The 21194-nt window shown below is 43.9% G+C and overlaps 1 protein-coding gene across 3 annotated transcripts in view; it reads left to right on the plus strand.

The window, feature by feature from the left end:
- LOC106596607 (microtubule cross-linking factor 1) overlaps window positions 1-21194 on the plus strand; it is a 131659-nt gene that overhangs the window by 87709 nt on the left and 22756 nt on the right. For all 3 annotated transcript variants that reach the window (XM_045714418.2, XM_045714419.2, XM_045714420.2), the window contains 6 exons: window positions 3302-3535; window positions 7390-7551; window positions 13403-13570; window positions 16584-16853; window positions 17803-18159; window positions 19512-19606. In XM_045714418.2, the coding sequence (XP_045570374.2) occupies window positions 3302-3535; window positions 7390-7551; window positions 13403-13570; window positions 16584-16853; window positions 17803-18159; window positions 19512-19606 (1286 nt within the window). The remainder of the gene's footprint in view (window positions 1-3301; window positions 3536-7389; window positions 7552-13402; window positions 13571-16583; window positions 16854-17802; window positions 18160-19511; window positions 19607-21194) is intronic.

Genomic DNA, 21194 nt, shown 5'->3' on the forward strand with positions numbered 1-21194 from the left:
AGGGGAGTGTACATACTGTAAATAATAAATACATAGGGGAGTATACATACTGTAAATAATAAATACATAGGGGAGTGTACATACTGTAAATAATAAATACATAGGGGAGTGTACATACTGTAAATAATAAATACATAGGGGAGTGTACATACTGTAAATAATAAATACATAGGGGAGTATACATACTGTAAATAATAAATACATAGGGGAGTATACATACTGTAAATAATAAATACATAGGGGAGTGTACATACTGTAAATAATAAATACATAGGGGAGTATACATACTGTAAATAATAAATACATAGGGGAGTGTACATACTGTAAATAATAAATACATAGGGGAGCGTACATACTGTAAATAATAAATACATAGGGGAGCATACATATTGTAAATAATAAATACATAGGGGAGTGTACATACTGTAAATAATAAATACATAGGGGAGTATACATACTGTAAATAATAAATACATAGGGGAGTGTACATACTGTAAATAATAAATACATAGGGGAGTGTACATACTGTAAATAATAAATACATAGGGGAGTGTACATACTGTAAATAATAAATACATAGGGGAGTGTACATACTGTAAATAATAAATACATAGGGGAGTGTACATACTGTAAATAATAAATACATAGGGGAGTGTACATACTGTAAATAATAAATACATAGGGGAGTGTACATACTGTAAATAATAAATACATAGGGGAGTGTACATACTGTAAATAATAAATACATAGGGGAGTATACATACTGTAAATAATAAATACATAGGGGAGTATACATACTGTAAATAATAAATACATAGGGGAGTGTACATACTGTAAATAATAAATACATAGGGGAGTATACATACTGTAAATAATAAATACATAGGGGAGTGTACATACTGTAAATAATAAATACATAGGGGAGCGTACATACTGTAAATAATAAATACATAGGGGAGCATACATATTGTAAATAATAAATACATAGGGGAGTATACATACTGTAAATAATAAATACATAGGGGAGTATACATACTGTAAATAATAAATACATAGGGGAGTGTACATACTGTAAATAATAAATACATAGGGGAGTGTACATACTGTAAATAATAAATACATAGGGGAGTGTACATACTGTAAATAATAAATACATAGGGGAGTGTACATACTGTAAATAATAAATACATAGGGGAGTGTACATACTGTAAATAATAAATACATAGGGGAGTATACATACTGTAAATAATAAATACATAGGGGAGTGTACATACTGTAAATAATAAATACATAGGGGAGTGTACATACTGTAAATAATAAATACATAGGGGAGTGTACATACTGTAAATAATAAATACATAGGGGCGTATACATACTGTAAAAAATAAATACATAGGGGAGTGTACATACTGTAAATAATAAATACATAGGGGAGTGTACATACTGTAAATAATAAATACATAGGGGAGTATACATACTGTAAATAATAAATACATAGGGGAGTATACATACTGTAAATAATAAATACATAGGGGAGTGTACATACTGTAAATAATAAATACATAGGGGAGTGTACATACTGTAAATAATAAATACATAGGGGAGTGTACATACTGTAAATAATAAATACATAGGGGAGTGTACATACTGTAAATAATAAATACATAGGGGAGTATACATACTGTAAATAATAAATACATAGGGGAGTATACATACTGTAAATAATAAATACATAGGGGAGTATACATACTGTAAATAATAAATACATAGGGGAGTGTACATACTGTAAATAATAAATACATAGGGGAGTGTACATACTGTAAATAATAAATACATAGGGGAGCATACATACTGTAAATAATAAATACATAGGGGAGTGTATATACTGTAAATAATAAATACATAGGGGAGTATACATATTGTAAATAATAAATACATAGGGGTGTGTACATACTGTAAATAATAAATACATAGGGGAGTATACATATTGTAAATAATAAATACATAGGGGAGTGTACATACTGTAAATAAAAAATACATAGGGGAGTATACATACTGTAAAAAATAAATACATAGGGGAGTGTACATACTGTAAATAAAAAATACATAGGGGAGTGTATATACTGTAAATAATAAATACATAGGGGAGTGTACATACTGTAAATAATAAATACATAGGGGAGTGTACATACTGTAAATAATAAATACATAGGGGAGTGTACATACTGTAAATAATAAATACATAGGGGAGTGTACATACTGTAAATAATAAATACATAGGGGAGTATACATACTGTAAATAATAAATACATAGGGGAGTATACATACTGTAAATAATAAATACATAGGGGAGTGTACATACTGTAAATAATAAATACATAGGGGAGTGTATATACTGTAAATAATAAATACATAGGGGAGTGTACATACTGTAAATAATAAATACATAGGGGAGTGTACATACTGTAAATAATAAATACATAGGGGAGTGTACATACTGTAAATAAAAAATACATAGGGGAGTATACATACTGTAAATAATAAATACATAGGGGAGTATACATACTGTAAATAATAAATACATAGGGGAGTATACATACTGTAAATAATAAATACATAGGGGAGTATACATACTGTAAATAATAAATACATAGGGGAGTGTACATACTGTAAATAGTAAATATGTAGGGGAGTGTAGGCTACATACTTCAGGGCTCTGGGGCCTGGTTAAAGACTATCTCCAGGGCTCAGAGTTTTTCCTGGCTAGGTCACATGGTCACAGAACCCTCCAGGACCTTTGAAAAACTCTGGGACCTAGACATACAGTAGTTTTCAACTAGGGTTCATGTGGGGAAAACTCCTGACCTGCCCCCCCCCTTTTCCACCTCCCTACCCACCACAATGAGGAAATACTGGAGAATAACAAAATGTTCCCCTCCCTATCTCCCTACCCCACATATCACCCCCTCTCATCTCTTATCACCCCTCCCTCCCTCCCAACCTCCCCTCCCTATCTCCCTACCCCACATATCACCCCTCCTCATCTCTTATCACCCCTCCCTCCCTCCCAACCTCCCCTCCCTATCTCCCTACCCCACATATCACCCCCCCTCATCTCTTATCACCCCTCCCTCCCTCCCAACATCCCTATCTCCCTACCCCACATATCAACCCCCCCTCATCTCTTATCACCCCCTCCCTCCCTCCCAACCTCCCCTCCCTATCTCCCTACCCCACATATCACCCCCCCTCATCTCTTATCACCCCTCCCTCCCTCCCAACCCTCCCTATCTTCCACCAGGATGAGGAGCGTAGGCGGCTGGATCCACAGGGTGTGAGGCCCAGGGTGGGTCTGGATCTTACGGGCCTGCAGGCCCACGAGGCTCCCTGGGTCCAGGAGAGAACCCTACTGCAGCAGGAGGTCCAGTTGTTCAGACACAACACCATCATCTTCTATATGAAGCTACGCTGGATCCTCATGCACTGGAGGCTGGGGAAGAGGACAGAGACAGGGGAGGAGACAGCACACTCAGAGGTGAGATGACTGGCTAGAGGTAGAGGCTGAACCCCAGGTAGTTGAGGCTGGAGGCTGAGGAAGAGGACAGAGACAGGGGAGGAGACAGCACACTCAGAGGTAGGGCCATGCACAGAGCATGGCCCCCCCATAACAACTACACATTTATTTATTTAAACATTTACAGGCCTCTTTATTTTTCTGCAACGACACACAAGCAAGTGCCAGTGACTCCTAGGCCTTTTAAGTTGAGACGACTAGAGACGATAAACTTCGGGAAAAGAGTGGCTATCGGCTGATAGCGAGTGATGATGTAAATCTGCTATCTGGTTAGCTAGTTAGATAGTTAACTAGTTAACTAGTTAGATAGGTATGCTGTCAAAACAAATTAGTTTTTTCTTGATTTTTAGTTTGTGCTACTGTTTAAATCTGCCTCTTACTAACAGATGTCACGTTCACTGTCTTCAAACTCCCTATCATAAGTAAGCCAAGGCGCAGCGTGTGTGTAGTTCCACATCCTTTCATTCGAAGTGAAACCCTTTACACAGACAAACAGGTAAAACAGAAACAGACCGTGGCGCAACCGTGGCAACCACACAAAACACTCACAGAAGTAAATAATTACCCACAAACACAGGTCGGGAAAAAGGCTGCCTAAGTATGATTCCCAATCAGAGACAACGATAGACAGCTGCCTCTGATTGGGGACCATACCCGGCCAAACACAAAGAAATAAGAAAACTTGATTGCCCACCCAAATCACACCCCGACCTGACCAAATAGAGAAATAGAAAGGCCCTCTAAGGTCAGGGTGTGACAACAGTGCCCTTCTCTGTCCCTAACAGTGAGAGAAAACATTACAGATACATCTCAAAAGTAGCCAACTAGCTAGACCTACAGACCAGTGTTGAAACTCTCCGCTCGCCGCCAGTAGCCTAACTGCATGGTTGCACAGTTGGGCCGGGGATGGGGGACTTACTGAGGTTCAAGAGATTATCAAATGATCTAGTTTAATGTGCAATTCGTTACATTTTCAAATTAAAACATTGAAAAGAGACTCAAAATAAATGTAAAAGTAATTCATAGAAGGACAAAAAGGCAGGAGCTCCAGTCCTGGATGAGTCTTACCTGCTCAGGAGCTCCAGTCCTGGATGAGTCTTACCTGTTCACCTGCCTGCTCAGGAGCTCCAGTCCTGGATGAGCCTTACCTGTTCACCTGCCTGCTCAGGAGCTCCAGTCCTGGATGAGCCTTACCTGTTCACCTGCCTGCTCAGGAGCTCCAGTCCTGGATGAGTCTTACCTGTTCACCTGCCTGCTCAGGAGCTTCAGTCCTGGATGAGCCTTACCTGTTCACCTGCCTGCTCAGGAGCTCCAGTCCTGGATGAGCCTTACCTGTTCACCTGCCTGCTCAGGAGCTCCAGTCCTGGATGAGTCTTACCTGTTCACCTGCCTGCTCAGGAGCTCCAGTCCTGGATGAGCCTTACCTGTTCACCTGCCTGCTCAGGAGCTCCAGTCCTGGATGAGCCTTACCTGTTCACCTGCCTGCTCAGGAGCTCCAGTCCTGGATGAGCCTTACCTGTTCACCTGCCTGCTCAGGAGCTCCAGTCCTGGATGAGCCTTACCTGTTCACCTGCCTGCTCAGGAGCTCCAGTCCTGGATGAGTCTTACCTGTTCACCTGCCTGCTCAGGAGCTCCAGTCCTGGATGAGTCTTACCTGTTCACCTGCCTGCTCAGGAGCTCCAGTCCCAGATGAGCCTTACCTGCTCAGGAGCTCTAGTCCTGGATGAGCCTTACCTGTTCACCTGCCTGCTCAGGAGCTCCAGTCCTGGATGAGTCTTACCTGGTCACCTGCCTGCTCAGGAGCTCCAGTCCTGGATGAGCCTTACCTGTTCACCTGCCTGCTCAGGAGCTCCAGTCCTGGATGAGTCTTACCTGTTCACCTGCCTGCTCAGGAGCTCCAGTCCTGGATGAGTCTTACCTGTTCACCTGCCTGCTCAGGAGCTCCAGTCCTGGATGAGCCTTACCTGTTCACCTGCCTGCTCAGGAGCTCCAGTCCTGGATGAGTCTTACCTGTTCACCTGCCTGCTCAGGAGCTCCAGTCCTGGATGAGTCTTACCTGTTCACCTGCCTGCTCAGGAGCTCCAGTCCCAGATGAGCCTTACCTGCTCAGGAGCTCTAGTCCTGGATGAGCCTTACCTGTTCACCTGCCTGCTCAGGAGCTCCAGTCCTGGATGAGTCTTACCTGGTCACCTGCCTGCTCAGGAGCTCCAGTCCTGGATGAGCCTTACCTGTTCACCTGCCTGCTCAGGAGCTCCAGTCCTGGATGAGCCTTACCTGCTCAGGAGCTCCAGTCCTGGATGAGCCTTACCTGTTCACCTGCCTGCTCAGGAGCTCCAGTCCTGGATGAGTCTTACCTGGTCACCTGCCTGCTCAGGAGCTCCAGTCCTGGATGAGTCTTACCTGTTCACCTGCCTGCTCAGGAGCTCCAGTCCTGGATGAGTCTTATCTGTTCACCTGCCTGGTCAGGAGCTCCAGTCCTGGATGAGCCTTACCTGTTCACCTGCCTGCTCAGGAGCTCCAGTCCTGGATGAGCCTTACCTGTTCACCTGCCTGCTCAGGAGCTCCAGTCCTGGATGAGCCTTACCTGTTCACCTGCCTGCTCAGGAGCTCCAGTCCTGGATGAGCCTTACCTGTTCACCTGCCTGCTCAGGAGCTCCAGTCCTGGATGAGTCTTACCTGTTCACCTGCCTGCTCAGGAGCTCCAGTCCTGGATGAGTCTTACCTGTTCACCTGCCTGCTCAGGAGCTCCAGTCCTGGATGAGTCTTACCTGTTCACCTGCCTGCTCAGGAGCTCCAGTCCTGGATGAGCCTTACCTGCTCAGGAGCTCCAGTCCTGGATGAGCCTTACCTGTTCACCTGCCTGCTCAGGAGCTCCAGTCCTGGATGAGTCTTACCTGGTCACCTGCCTGCTCAGGAGCTCCAGTCCTGGATGAGTCTTACCTGTTCACCTGCCTGCTCAGGAGCTCCAGTCCTGGATGAGTCTTACCTGTTCACCTGCCTGCTCAGGAGCTCCTAAGGAACAAACCAAAAGGCAGTCGATCATTTAGGAGGATTGAGCTGAGTACATTTGGTTAGAGCACAGTGACCAAACAGTGTATAACAGGGCTGGAGCAAAAGCCTGCATTCCCAAAAGTTCTCCAGGAGGAGGGTTGACATCTAGCTCAAAACACTCAATCAATCATCAGTGCAGGATCGAGTCGTTTGATTGGTCAACTGAGTGCTTGATTGACTGATTTCTGTTTGTTGGTTGGTTACTTAGTTAGTTCACTGATTTACTGCTCCTCTTCCTGCTTTGTAGTTGTGTTTAATAACCTTGTTATTCCATGTCTGTAGTTGTGTTTAATAACCTTGTTATTCCATGTCTGTAGTTGTGTTTAATAACCTTGTTATTCCATGTCTTTGTAGTTGTGTTTAATAACCTTGTTATTCCATGTCTGTAGTTGTCTATAATAACCTTGTTATTCCATGTCTGTAGTTGTGTTTAATAACCTTGTTATTCCATGTCTGTAGTTGTGTATAATAACCTTGTTATTCCATGTCTGTAGTTGTCTATAATAACCTTGTTATTCCATGTCTGTGTAGTTGTGTATAATAACCTTGTTATTCCATGTCTTTGTAGTTGTCTATAATAACCTTGTTATTCCATGTCTGTGTAGTTGTGTATAATAACCTTGTTATTCCATGTCTGTAGTTGTGTTTAATAACCTTGTTATTCCATGTCTTTGTAGTTGTGTTTAATAACCTTGTTATTCCATGTCTGTAGTTGTGTATAATAACCTTGTTATTCCATGTCCTGTCTTTCCCACCATGTGAAGATGGAGGGTATTCCAGAGCTGGTCTTGGAGCACGGAGAGGAAGAGACGGAGAGAGAGGTCAGGGACAGGTCGTCTACCCAGCTACCCCAGATAGACGGCCCCGGCCCCGACCCCACAACCCAACTCCCCTCCTCCCCTGAACGCCTGCAGAACCAGACACAGGTAGGGTACAACGGATTTCCCCTCCGTCGATACACTCAAAGGTACAGCGGAGTTCAACGATCCCTATCCAAGTAATACTATTTCCTGGGTCTGCACACAGTATCTGAACGTTGCCTTCCCAGCGACAGCGTTAAGGCATGTTGGCTTCCCAGCGACAGCGCTAAGGCATGTTGCCTTCCCAGCGACAGCGCTAAGGCATGTTGCCTTCCCAGCGACAGCGCTAAGGCATGTTGCCTTCCCAGCGACAGCGTTAAGGCATGTTGGCTTCCCAGCGACAGCGCTAAGGCATGTTGCCTTCCCAGCGACAGCGCTAAGGCATGTTGCCTTCCCAGCGACAGCGCTAAGGTATGTTACCTTCCCAGCGACAGCGTTAAGGCATGTTGCCTTCCCAGCGACAGCGCTAAGGCATGCTGGCCAGTGAAGAGACATGCGTCCTTTTGCAGGAGGCAGTTTCTCTCGCCGAGTAGAAACTTGATTCCTGTAGCCGTTCATGTTATCTGTTTCCAGCAGTCATTTTGACTAGCTACAGTCGCCTAGTACTACTTCAGCATGGCTCGTTACATAGTTACATAGGTAACTCTTTGACCTGGCTAACGTGTTATTTTCTCAGGAGAGATATCAACCAGCTTGATGAGCTCACTGTGTGTTGGTGTAGAATACAGTTTAATATGAATTAATATCGTTCTACTTGTTCGCTAGACTGTGAAGAATGAACAATGTCTCACAGTCAAAGAGAAATTAAGCTATCACTCATCAGCCATAGTGTCTGTCTGTCTGTCTGTCTGTCTGTCTGTCTGTCTGGAACAGAGCAGTAGTAACCTAGGGTATGTCATGTTTCATTAACAGAATCTAAAGTGCTCTACGCTGTCTACTGTTGTGATTTCTTCAACTTGACAGAAATGGTTTTGTACACTGATCTGAAAATGAAGCTGCTTTAAATCACAAACCATTATTCAAAAACAGGTCCCAAAGCAGGCCATGTTAGCATTTAGCACAAGGATGAAAACGTCAAACTCGGCTTAGGACGCAATTTGTACTGTACATACCACAGTATAACCTAGTACATGTCCTATAACACACCACAGTATAACCTATGTATTGTTGTGAATTGTTAGATATTACTGCACTGTTGGAGCTAGAAACACAACCATTTCACTACACCCGCAATAACATCTGTTAAATATGTGTATGGACCAATAACATCTGATAAACATGTGACCAATAACATCTGATAAACATGTGACCAATAACATCTGTTAAATATGTGTATGGACCAATAACATCTGATAAACATGTGACCAATAACATCTGATAAACATGTGTATGGACCAATAACATCTGTTAAATATGTGACCAATAACATCTGATAAACATGTGTATGGACCAATAACATCTGATAAATATGTGACCAATAACATCTGATAAACATGTGTCCAATAACATCTGATAAACATGTGACCAATAACATCTGATAAACATGTGTATGGACCAATAACATCTGATAAACATGTGACCAATAACATCTGATAAACATGTGTATGGACCAATAACATCTGATAAATATGTGACCAATAACATCTGATAAACATGTGTATGGACCAATAACATCTGATAAATATGTGACCAATAACATCTGATAAATATATGTCTGGACCAATAACATCTAATAAATATGTGTATGGACCAATAACATCTAATAAACATGTGTCTGGACCAATAACATCTGATAAACATGTGTCTGGACCAATAACATCTGATAAACATGTGACCAATAACATCTGATAAACATGTGACCAATAACATCTGATAAACATGTGACCAATAACATCTAATAAACATGTGACCAATAACATCTGATAAATATGTGTATGGACCAATATGGAGAAGAGGAATATCTGTTTAAAAATATATATATATATGTTCTGTGTTTTTGACACAAATCAACGGTACTTGTTGATTCAGGCTCTGGTCTTTTCCCATCTTGATTACTGTCTGGTAATATGGTCAAGTACAGCAAAACTGCAGCTGGCTCAGAACAGAGCAGCACACCTCTCGCCTTTTAAACTGCACACACAGAACTAACATCAACAACATGCATGCTAGTCTTTCCTGGTTGAGGGTTGACGAGAATATGAATTGCTTCTCCTCTAGTTTTTATGAGAAATATTACTGTGATTTAAAATTCCCGATCTGCATAATCAATATAGTTTATACATCCATACATACCTCACAAGACTTGCCACCAGAGGTCTCTTCACAGTTCCCCAAGTCCAAAATGAATTCACGGCAACTCACAGTATTATACAGAGGCATGATCGCAGGGAACTCACTTCCATCTCCTATTGCTCAAGCAAACAGCAAAATGACCATTAAAAAAAACAACATCTCATGGAACAGGGGACACACAAACACACTCTATTATTTTGTTGTGTTGTGGTATTGTTTGTATATGGTTGTACTTTTAATGTGCGTGACTCTCCTTGTCTACCAGTGTTTTGTTACTTGTCATGCTGTTTTTTTGTGTGTGTGTGTGTGTGTGTGGACCCCAGGAAGAGTAGCTGCTGCTTCTGCAAAAGCTAATGGGGATCCCAATAAACCACAGCAGAGCCTAGTGCTAAACAACATAAACACAGCAAAAAAGAAACGTCCTCTCACTGTCAACTGCGTTTATTTCTCAGCAAACTTAACACGTGTAAATATTTGTATGAACATAATAAGATTCAACAACTGAGACATAAACTGAACAAGTTCCACAGACATGTGACTAACAGAAATGGAATAATGTGTCCCTGAACAAAGGGGGGGGTCAAAATCAAAAGTAACAGTCAGTATCTGGTGTGGCCACCAGCTGCATTAACCTCTATGGGCTACTCAACAGCCAGTTGAATCCTGTGGCGCGTTATTCAAATACCTTAGAAATGCTATTACTTTAATTTTAAAAAAATATGACTATTTTACACCATTTTAAAGATAAGACTCTCGTTAATCTAACCACACTGTCCGATTTTAAAAAGGCTTTACAACGAAAGCAAAACATTAGATTATGTCAGCAGAGTACCCAGCCAGAAATAATCAGACACCCATTTTTCAAGCTAGCATATAATGTCACATAAACCCAAACCACAGCTAAATGTAGCACTAACCTTTGATGATCTTCATCAGATGACAACCCTAGGACATTATGTTATACAATACATGCATGTTTTGTTCAATCAAGTTAATATTTATATCAAAAAACAGCTTTTTACATTAGCATGTGACTAGCATGTGACTAGCATTCTCACCGAACACTGCCGGTGAATTTACTAAATTACTCACGATAAACGTTCACAAAAAGCATAACAATTATTTTAAGAATTATAGATACAGAACTCCTCTATGCACTCGATATGTCCGATTTTAAAATAGCTTTTCGGTGAAAGCACATTTTGCAATATTCTCAGTAGATAGCACGGCATCACAGGGCTAGCTATTTAGACACCCAGCAAGTTTAGCACTCATCAAAGTCAGATTTACTATAAGAAAAATGTTATTACCTTTGTTGTCTTCGTCAGAATGCACTCCCAGGACTTCTACTTCAATAACAAATGTTGGTTTGGTCCAAAATAATCCATCGTTATATCCAAATAGCGGCGTTTTGTTCGTTCGTTCAAGACACTATCCTAAAGGGTAAATAAGGGTGGCGAGCATGGCGCAATTCGTGACAAAAAAATTCTAAATATTCCATTACCGTACTTCGAAGCATGTCAACCGCTGTTTAAAATCAATTTTTATGCAATTTTTCTCATAAAAAAGCGATAATATTCCAACCGGGAATCTGCGTTTAGGTAAACAGACAAAGGAAAAGAAAGCATTCGGTCGACGCGGGCACGAGCCTAAGCCCATAGTACTCTGAGTGGCCACTTGCCAAAAGCGATAAAGTGTTTCAGCCAGAGCCTGCCTCGATATCGTTCAGCTTTTTCCCGGGCTCTGATAGCCTATGGAAGCCGTAGGAAGTGTCACGTTATTGCACAGATCCTGAGTCTTCAATAAAAAGAGCCAAGATGAAACACTACTTCTCAGACAGGCCACTTCCTGCTTGAAATCTTCTCAGGTTTTGGCCTGCCATATGAGTTCTGTTATACTCACAGACACCATTCAAACAGTTTTAGAAACTTTAGGGTGTTTTCTATCCAAAGCCAATAATTATATGCATATTCTAGTTACTGGGCAGGAGTAGTAACCATATTAAATCGGGTACGTTTTTTATCCGGCTGTGTCAATACTGCCCCCTAGCCCTAACAGGTTAAGTACTGCAGTGCATCTCCTCCTCATGGACTGCACCAGATTTGGCCGTTTTTGCTGTGAGATGTTACCCGACTCTTCCACCAAGGCACCTGCAAGTTCCCTGACATTTCTGGGGGGAATAGCCTCAGCCCTCACCCTCCGATCCAACAGGTCCCAGACGTGCTCAATGGGATTGAGATCCGGGCTCTTCGCTGGCCATGGCAGAACACTGACATTCCTGTCTTGCAGGAAATCACGCACAGAACAAGCAGTATGGCTGGTGGCATTGTCATGCTGGAGGGTCATGTCAGGATGAGCCTGCAGGAAGGGTACCACATGAGGGAGGAGGATGTCTTCCCTGTAACGCACAGCGTTGAGATTGCCTGCAATGACAACAAGCTCAGTCCGATGATGCTGTGACACACCGCCCCAGACCATGACGGACCCTCCACCTCCAAATCGATCCCACACCAGAGTACAGGCCTCGGTGTAACGCTCATTCCTTCAACGATAAACGCGAATCTGACCATCACCCCTGGTGAGACAAAACCGCGACTCGTCAGTGAAGAGCACTTTTTGCCAGTCCTGTCTGGTCCAGCGACAGTGGGTTTGTGGACATAGGCGAGGTTGTTGATGGTGATGTCTGGTGAGGACCTGCCTTACATCAGGCCTACAAGCCCTCAGTCCAGCCTCTCTCAGCCTATTGCGGACAGTCTGAGCACTGATGGAGGGATTGTGCGTTCCTGGTGTAACTCAGGCAGTTGTTGTTGCCATCCTGTACCTGTCCTGCAGGTGTGATGTTCGGATGTACCGATCCTGTGCAGGTGTTGTTACACGTGGTCTGCCACTGCGAGGACGATCAGCTGTCCGTCATGTCTCCCTGTAGCGCTGTCTTAGGCGTCTCACAGTACGGACATTGCAATTTATTGCCGTTGCCACATCTGCAGTCCTCATGCCTCCTTGCAGCATGCCTAAGGCACGTTCACGCAGATGAGCAGGGACCCTGGGCATCTTTCTTTTGGTGTTTTTCCAGAGTCAGTAGAAAGGCCTTTTTAGTGTCCTGAGTTTTCATAACTGTGACTTTAATTGCCTACCGTCTGTAAGCTGTTAGTGTCTTAACGACCGTTCCACAGGTGCATGTTCATTAATTGTTTATGGTTCATTGAACAAGCATGGGAAACAGTGTTTAAACCCTTTACAATGAAGATCTGTGAAGTTTTTTGGATTTTTACTAATTATCTTTGAAAGACAGGGTCCTGAAAAAGGGACGTTTCATTTGCTGAGTTTAGTATGTGGTGTAGAGTTATAGTTTGTGTAGATGAACGTGGAAATTAAAAGCATGACTTGTGTTTGAAACAGCTGACATTATTACATAAATAAAAAGGACACAATGATGTCTTGAATAAATGCATGACCCAGTTTCATTCTCTCTCTTTCACCTCCCCTTCTCCCCCTCCTCCTCCTCCTCCTCCCCCTCCTTCTCCCCCTCCTCCTCCTCCTCCTCCTCACCCCTTTCCTCGACCCCTCCCTCACCACCTCCTCCTCTCTCGCCTCCCCCACTTCCTCCCCCGCTCCTCCTCTCCAGGTGGGTGAGAACCGTAGGGTGCTCCAGGCGGTGCGCTCCCTGTTAGAGGAGTTCAGGGCAGAGTTGAGGGAGGAGGAGAGCAGGAGGTGCCAGCTGCAGCAGAACTACGCCAATGACAAGGCTTCCTGGGAGGTCAAATGGGCCGAGATGAAGTGTCACGTTGCTCAGGTTACTCTAATCCAGGCACACACACACACACACACACACACACACACACACACACACACACACACACACACACACACACACACACACACACACACACACACACACACACACACACACACACACACACACACACACACACACACACACACACACACACAGACCTACGCCAACAACAAGGCATCCTGGAAGGTCAAATGGGCCAAGATAAAGTGTCATGTTGCTCAAGTAACTTACTCAAGATATCTGCCTTAAAGAGATTAAAGAGACAGCATCGCTGGGATGTAGATGTCTGCCTTAAAGAGACAGCATCACTGGGATGTAGATGTCTGCCTTAAAGAGATTAAAGAGACAGCATCACTGGGATGTAGATGTCTGCCTTAAAGAGATTAAAGAGACAGCATCACTGGGATGTAGATGTCTGCCTTAAAGAGATTAAAGAGACAGCATCACTGGGATGTAGATGTCTGCCTTAAAGAGACAGCAACACTGGGATGTAGATGTCTGCCTTAAAGAGACAGCATCACTGGGATGTAGATGTCTGCCTTAAAGAGATTAAAGAGACAGCATCACTGGGATGTAGATGTCTGCCTTAAAGAGACAGCATCACTGGGATGTAGATGTCTGCCTTAAAGAGATTAAAGAGACAGCATCACTGGGATGTAGATGTCTGCCTTAAAGAGACAGCATCACTCACTGGGATGTAGATGTCTGCCTTAAAGAGACAGCATCACTGGGATGTAGCTGTCTGCCTTAAAGAGATTAAAGAGACAGCATCACTGGGACGTAGATGTCTGCCTTAAAGAGATTAAAGAGACAGCATCACTGGGATGTAGATGTCTGCCTTAAAGGGACAGCATCACTGGGATGTAGATGTCTGCCTTAAAGAGATTAAAGAGACAGCATCACTGGGATATAGATGACTTCCTTAAAGAGATTAAAGAGACAGCATCACTGGGATATAGATGACTTCCTTAAAGAGATTAAAGAGACAGCATCACTGGGATGTAGATGTCTGCCTTAAAGGGACAGCATCACTGGGATGTAGATGTCTGCCTTAAAGAGATTAAAGAGACAGCATCACTGGGATATAGATGACTTCCTTAAAGAGATTAAAGAGACAGCATCACTGGGATGTAGGTGTCTGCCTTAAAGAGATTAAAGAGACAGCATCACTGGGATGTAGATGTCTGCCTTAAAGAGACAGCATCACTGGTCTGCCTTAAAGAGATTAAAGAGACAGCATCACTGGGATATAGATGTGAACCCACAGACCGAACAGATTCTAAAACTGCATATCTAAGGCTCTGGTCTGTCCAAGACGTGAGGGTAAACGGTAGACATGTTCTCTACTATCCATTTTATATTATTATTTAAGGTATAGGGGACAGTCAGTTGGTTTTTTTCATTCATTCAGGGAGGGTTTAGGTCAAAATATATTTTGCTGAAGGGAGGGCTATACATTTTCATTAGAGAGATCTGATTTTCTCTATGTAACCCTTATTTTAATTGTATACCTTTATTTAACTTGGCAAGTCAGTTAAGAATAAATTCTTATTTTTCAATGACAACCTAGGAACAGTGGGTTAACGTCCTTGTTCAGGGGGCAGAATGACAGATTTGTACCTTGTCAGCTCGGGGATTTGATCTTTCAACCTTCCGTTTACTAGTCCAACGCTCTAATCACTAGGCCACCCTGCTGCCCCTTATTTACTATAAATAAGGTTCACTCCCTGAAGAGACAGCAGGAGCTGGGACATAGTTACTAGTCACAGTAAGTATATGAATAATACATGAATGTAGACCTGAAGGTCTCTTGGCTCCTGAGAAGTGAGATTCTGGTGGTAAAGTGCGATGTTGCTCAGGTACACAGATGGTGCTGTCTGCAGTCAAAGGGGCCTAAATATGAATCCTACTTTCCTCTCGTCCTTGAGGTTATTAATGATCCAACACAGTTACAGATGACGCTGGGCACCTTTTTTGTGTTTTTTTTAAAGAGACCGCAGCTCTGAGACATTTAAACACTTGTGAGGTTCGTCTTGGCTCAGGACAGTCGGTTTTGTCTGTGTAGAACCAACTGTGTCTTGTTCATAATCCGTTTAAAAAAAAACGTTTTGTGTGTTTGAGCTCCAACATTTCATCTAAAACCCAGTGAGCCAACACAAATTATAAATCTGTTTATTGCATATCCATTCAATAATAATCTTTTTTTTTTTTAAACGTTGTTCATAGCCACAGCACTTTTGCATATTATTTTCTATGATAATGAGAATGTTTGATTTTCCTCTACAGAACAAGGCATCTTCCTCTGGTTCCCTTGATCAACTCCTTATAAAACTATTTGGAGCTTTTCTGTAGTCCGTTTCGCTGCTGCGTCACAATACAGGCTGCTGAAAAATATATATCGTACATATCTGTTCACAACGCAAATAACTTCCATCCGATAACAAATATTTATCAAACTATCAACCTGATTGTAGTCAGATCATCTGACAGACTGATTGTAGTCAGGTAGTCAGGTCATCTGACAGACTGATTGTAGTCAGGTAGTCAGGTCATCTGACAGACTGATTGTAGTCAGGTCATCTGACAGACTGATTGTAGTCAGGTAGTCAGGTCATCTGACAGACTGATTGTAGTCAGGTCATCTCACAGACTGATTGTAGTCAGGTAGTCAGGTCATCTGACAGACTGATTGTAGTCAGGTAGTCAGGTCATCTGACAGACTGATTGTAGTCAGGTAGTCAGGTCATCTGACAGACTGATTGTGGTCAGGTAGTCAGGTCATCTGACAGACTGATTGTAGTCAGGTCATCTGACAGACTGATTGTAGTCAGGTCATCTGACAGACTGATTGTAGTCAGGTAGTCAGGTCATCTGACAGACTGAGTTTCTCCTGGTCAGCTCACACGGTCAGGAAAAGGACCCATCCTAATACTTCACCACATTGTTATGGATTGCTCTTCAACTGTACTAATATATTGTCTGTCTGTCTGTCTGTTATGTGTTCAACCAGCTGGAAGAGGAGAGACAAGAAGAGAAAGGAGAGGTGAGAGGAGAGACGCAGGGAGGAGGAGGAGACCCAGACTGGGCCTTTAAACAGGAGCGAGAGGAGCACCGGTGCCTCCTGGCAGAGAGCCACAGCACCTCCCTGGACCTCCACTGGAAGCTGCAGCATGGAGAGAAGAGGTGGGGGAGGGAGAGGAGAGACCTGCTGGAACGCTTCGACCAGGAGAGACAAGAGTGGGACAGCAACATGAGAAACATGCACCACAAGATGGAGAGGGTGAGGAAGGGCAGGGGGAGAGAGAGAGGAGGTGAAGGGAGAGAGGAGGGAGAGAAGGTGGAGGGGAGATGAGGGGAGGGAGAGGAGGGGAGGGAGAGAGGCGGGAGAGGAGGGGAGGGAGGGAGGTGGGGATGAGGGGGAGAGAGGAGGGGAAGGGAGAAAGGAGGGAGAGGAGGTGGGGTGGAGATGAGGGGAAGGAGGGAGATGAGGGGAGAGAGGGAGGGCAGGAGGGAGAGGGATGGGGAAGGGGAAGAGGGGGGAGAGGAGGGAGAGAGAGGAGGAAGGGGAAGAGGGGGGAGAGGAGGGAGAGAGAGGGGGAAGGGGAAGACGGGGGAGAGGAGGGAGAGAGAGGGGGAGAAAGAGGAAAGGAATAGAAGAAGCCCCTAGGGTGAATATTCACACCATTATATGTCTGAGAAGTTTTGAAATGCATAAGATACACAGAGTCAGTAATAATTACGTCTTGGTAGTATAATTGATATCTCAGAAGAAGAAGGAACAATGTCTCACAGTTTTATATTGATGCCTATGGCATTATAATATGATCACTGAAAATTATGACTATGTACATTTTGTTTTTCATCATTCACCCTGTCTTCCCCTCCCTCTCCTCTCCTCTCCTCCTTCCCCCCGTCTCTCTCTCTTCACCTCTCTCTCTTCCCCTCTCTCTCTCTCTCTCTCTCTCTCTCTCTCTCTCTCTCTCTCTCTCTCTCTCTCTCCTCTCCTCTCCTCCTTCCCCCTGTCTCTCTCTCTTCACCTCCCTGTCTTCCCCTCCCTCTCTCTCCCTCTCTCTCTCTCTCTCTCTCTCTCTCTCTCTCTCTCTCTCCCTCCCTCTCTCTCCCTCTCTCTCCTCTCCTCTCCTCTCCTCTCCTCTCTGTCTCTCTCTCTCTCTCTCTCCTCTCCTCTCCTCTCCTCTCCTCTCCTCTCCTCTCCTCTCCTCCCCCCACAGCTACAGAGAGAGCTTAACGTACGGAGGGGCAGCGAGGGCTCACCATCCAACATCAAAGAAGGGGAGAGAGCAGGAGGACACAGGGGTGTCTTCCCCCCCCAGGAGAGCCCATGTAAGGCCCCTCGCTCCCCAAGGTCACCACGCTTTCCTCGCTCTGCCATCCCAGGCCCTGTTTCCCTCCCTACCCGCTCCCACTCGGACTCGGAGGCCCATGAAGAGCAGGGGGCTGTAGTGAGGTTCAGAGGCCCAACGGAGAACCTTTCCCTGGACGCTCTGACACTGGATCCCCTGGGTGGCCTGAAGGCCCCACCTCCCTGCAGACTGGACCCTGACAAGAGGTTCCCCTGTATGAACCAGGTGAGACATATCAGAACTAAATCCCTATATAGTATACTGCTTCTGACCAGAGCCATATCAAATCAAATCAAATATTATTTGTCACATGCGCAGAATACAACAAGTGTAGACCTTACAGTGAAATTCTTACTTAGAAGCTCTCAAACAACAATGCAGTTAACACTGATTTTTCTTGCAACTTCTTAAGTAAAAAATGGATAAGTAAAAATGTTTAAATAAAAAATTAAAGTAACAAATATATGGGTCCTAGTCTATAGTAGTGCACTATATAGGGAATAGGGTCTATAGTAGTGCACTATATAGGGAATAGGGTCTATAGTAGTGCACTATATAGGGAATAGGGTCTATAGTAGTGCACTATATAGGGAATAGGGTCTATAGTAGTGCACTATATAGGGAATAGGGTCTATAGTAGTGCACTATATAGGGAATAGGGTCTATAGTAGTGCACTATATAGGGAATAGGGTCTATAGTAGTGCACTATATAGGGAATAGGGTCTATAGTAGTGCACTATATAGGGAATAGGGTCTATAGTAGTGCACTATATAGGGAATAGGGTCTATAGTAGTGCACTATATAGGGAATAGGGTCTATAGTAGTGCACTATATAGGGAATAGGGTCTATAGTAGTGCACTATATAGGGAATAGGGTCTATAGTAGTGCACTATATAGGGAATAGGGTCTATAGTAGTGCACTATATAGGGAATAGGGTCTATAGTAGTGCACTATATAGGGAATAGGGTCTATAGTAGTGCACTATATAGGGAATAGGGTCTATAGTAGTGCACTATATAGGGAATAGGGTCTATAGTAGTGCACTATATAGGGAATAGGGTCTATAGTAGTGCACTATATAGGGAATAGGGTCTATAGTAGTGCACTATATAGGGAATAGGGTCTATAGTAGTGCACTATATAGGGAATAGGGTCTATAGTAGTGCACTATATAGGGAATAGGGCTCTGGTCTAAAGTAGTGCACTATATATAGGGAATAGGGCTCTGGTCTATAGTAGTAAACTATATATAGGGAATAGGGCTCTGGTCTAAAGTAGTGCACTATATATAGGGAATAGGGCTCTGGTCTATAGTATTAAACTATATATAGGGTGCCATTTGGGAAACAACCCAGGAGTGTATAAAAGTAACAGTTCACCCCTAAAGCGTTTTCAAATCTCAAAAGAGTGGCCTTTTTCAATACTGATCCAGTGCAGGGTTTTTTCCAGCCCTGCACTAACACTTGTGTGTGTGTGTGTGTGTGTGTGTGTGTGTGTGTGTGTGTGTGTGTGTGTGTGTGTGTGTGTGTGTGTGTGTGTGTGTGTGTGTGTGTGTGTGTGTGTGTGATTTCAGGCTCTGAATGAGATCCCAGACAGAGAGGGCCCATTGATGTACGAGGAGGAGGAGGAGGAAGAGGAAGAGGAGATGGGTTTTGGCAGCCTGCTCAGGTAACATTCACGTCATTTAGCAGACGCTCTTATCCAGGTCGATTAATACAGCTGCACAGTATTGTCTCTTATCGATGGCGGTTATGGTATCGTTTAGGACCTTGAGCGTGGCTGAGGTGCACCCATGACCAGCTCTGAAACCAGATTGCATAGCGGAGAAGGTACGGTGGGATTTTAAATGGTCGGTAATCTGTTTGTTAACTTGGCTTTCGAAGACCTTAGAAAGGCAGGGTAGGATAGATATAGGTCTGTAGCAGTTTGGGTCTAGAATGTCTCCCCCTTTGAAGAGGGGGATGATCATGGCAGCTTTCCAATCTTTGGGGATCTCAGACGATACGAAAGAGAGGTTGAACAGGCTAGTAATAGGGGTTGCAACAATTTCGGCGGATAATTTTAGACAGAGAGGGTACAGATTGTCTAGCCCTGCTGATTTGTAGGGGTCCAGATTTTGCCGCTCTTTCAGAACATCAGCTATCTGGATTTGGGTGAAGGTGAAGTTTGGGCGCGTTGCTGAGGGGAGCGCAGGGCTGTTGACCAGAGTAGGGGTAGCCAGGTGGAAAACATGGCCAGCCGTAGAGAAATGCTTATTGAAATTCTCAATTATTGTGGATTTATCGGTGGTAACAGTGTTTCCTAGCCTCAGTGCAGTGGGCAGCTGGGAGGAGGTGCTCTTATTCTTCATGGACTTTACAGTGTCCCAGAACTTTTTGGAGTTTGTGCTGCAGGACGCAAATTTCTGTTTGAAAAAGCTAGCCTTGGCTTTTCTAACTGCCTGTGGATATTGGTTCCTGACTTCCCTGAAAAGTTGCATATCACGGGGGCTATTCGATGCTAATGCAGAACGCCACAGGATGTTTTTGTGTTGGTCAAGGGCAGACAGGTCTGGAGTGAACCAAGGACTATATCTATTCCTAGTTCTATTTTTTTTGAATGGGGCATGTTTGTTTAAGGTGGTGAGGAAGGCACTTTTCAAGAACAACCAGGCATCCTCTACTGACGGGATGAGGTCAATATCCTTCCAGGATACCCCGGCCAGGTTAGAAAGGCCTGCTCGCTGAAGTGTTTTAGGGAGCGTTTGACAGTGATGAGGGGGTGGTCGTTTGACCGCAGACCCATTACGGATGCAGGCAATGAGGCAGTGATCGCTGAGATCTTGGTTGAAAACAGCAGAGGTGTATTTAGAGGGTGAGTTAGTTAGGATGATATCTATGAGGGTGCCCGTGTGTACGGATTTGGGGTTGTACCTAGTAGGTTCTGGATTAACCTCCACATCACCAGAGGAACAGAGGAGAAGTAGGATGAGGGTACGGCTAAAGGCTATACGAACTGGCCGTCTAGCACGTTCGGAACAGAGAGTAAAAGGAGCAGGTTTCTGGGCACGATAGCATAGATTCAAGGCATAATGTACAGACAAAGGTAAGGTAGGATGTGAGTACATTGGAGGTAAACCTAGGCATTGAGTAATGATGAGAGAGATATTGTCTCTAGAGACGTTTAAACCAGGTGATGTCATCGCATATGTGGGAGGTGGAACAACGTGGTAGGTTAAGGCATATTGAGCAGGGCTAGAGGCTCTACAGTGAAATAA

The sequence above is a fragment of the Salmo salar genome, chromosome 03 (assembly GCF_965601325.2).
Source record: "Salmo salar chromosome 03, fSalSal1, whole genome shotgun sequence".
Taxonomy (NCBI): Eukaryota; Metazoa; Chordata; class Actinopteri; order Salmoniformes; family Salmonidae; genus Salmo; species Salmo salar.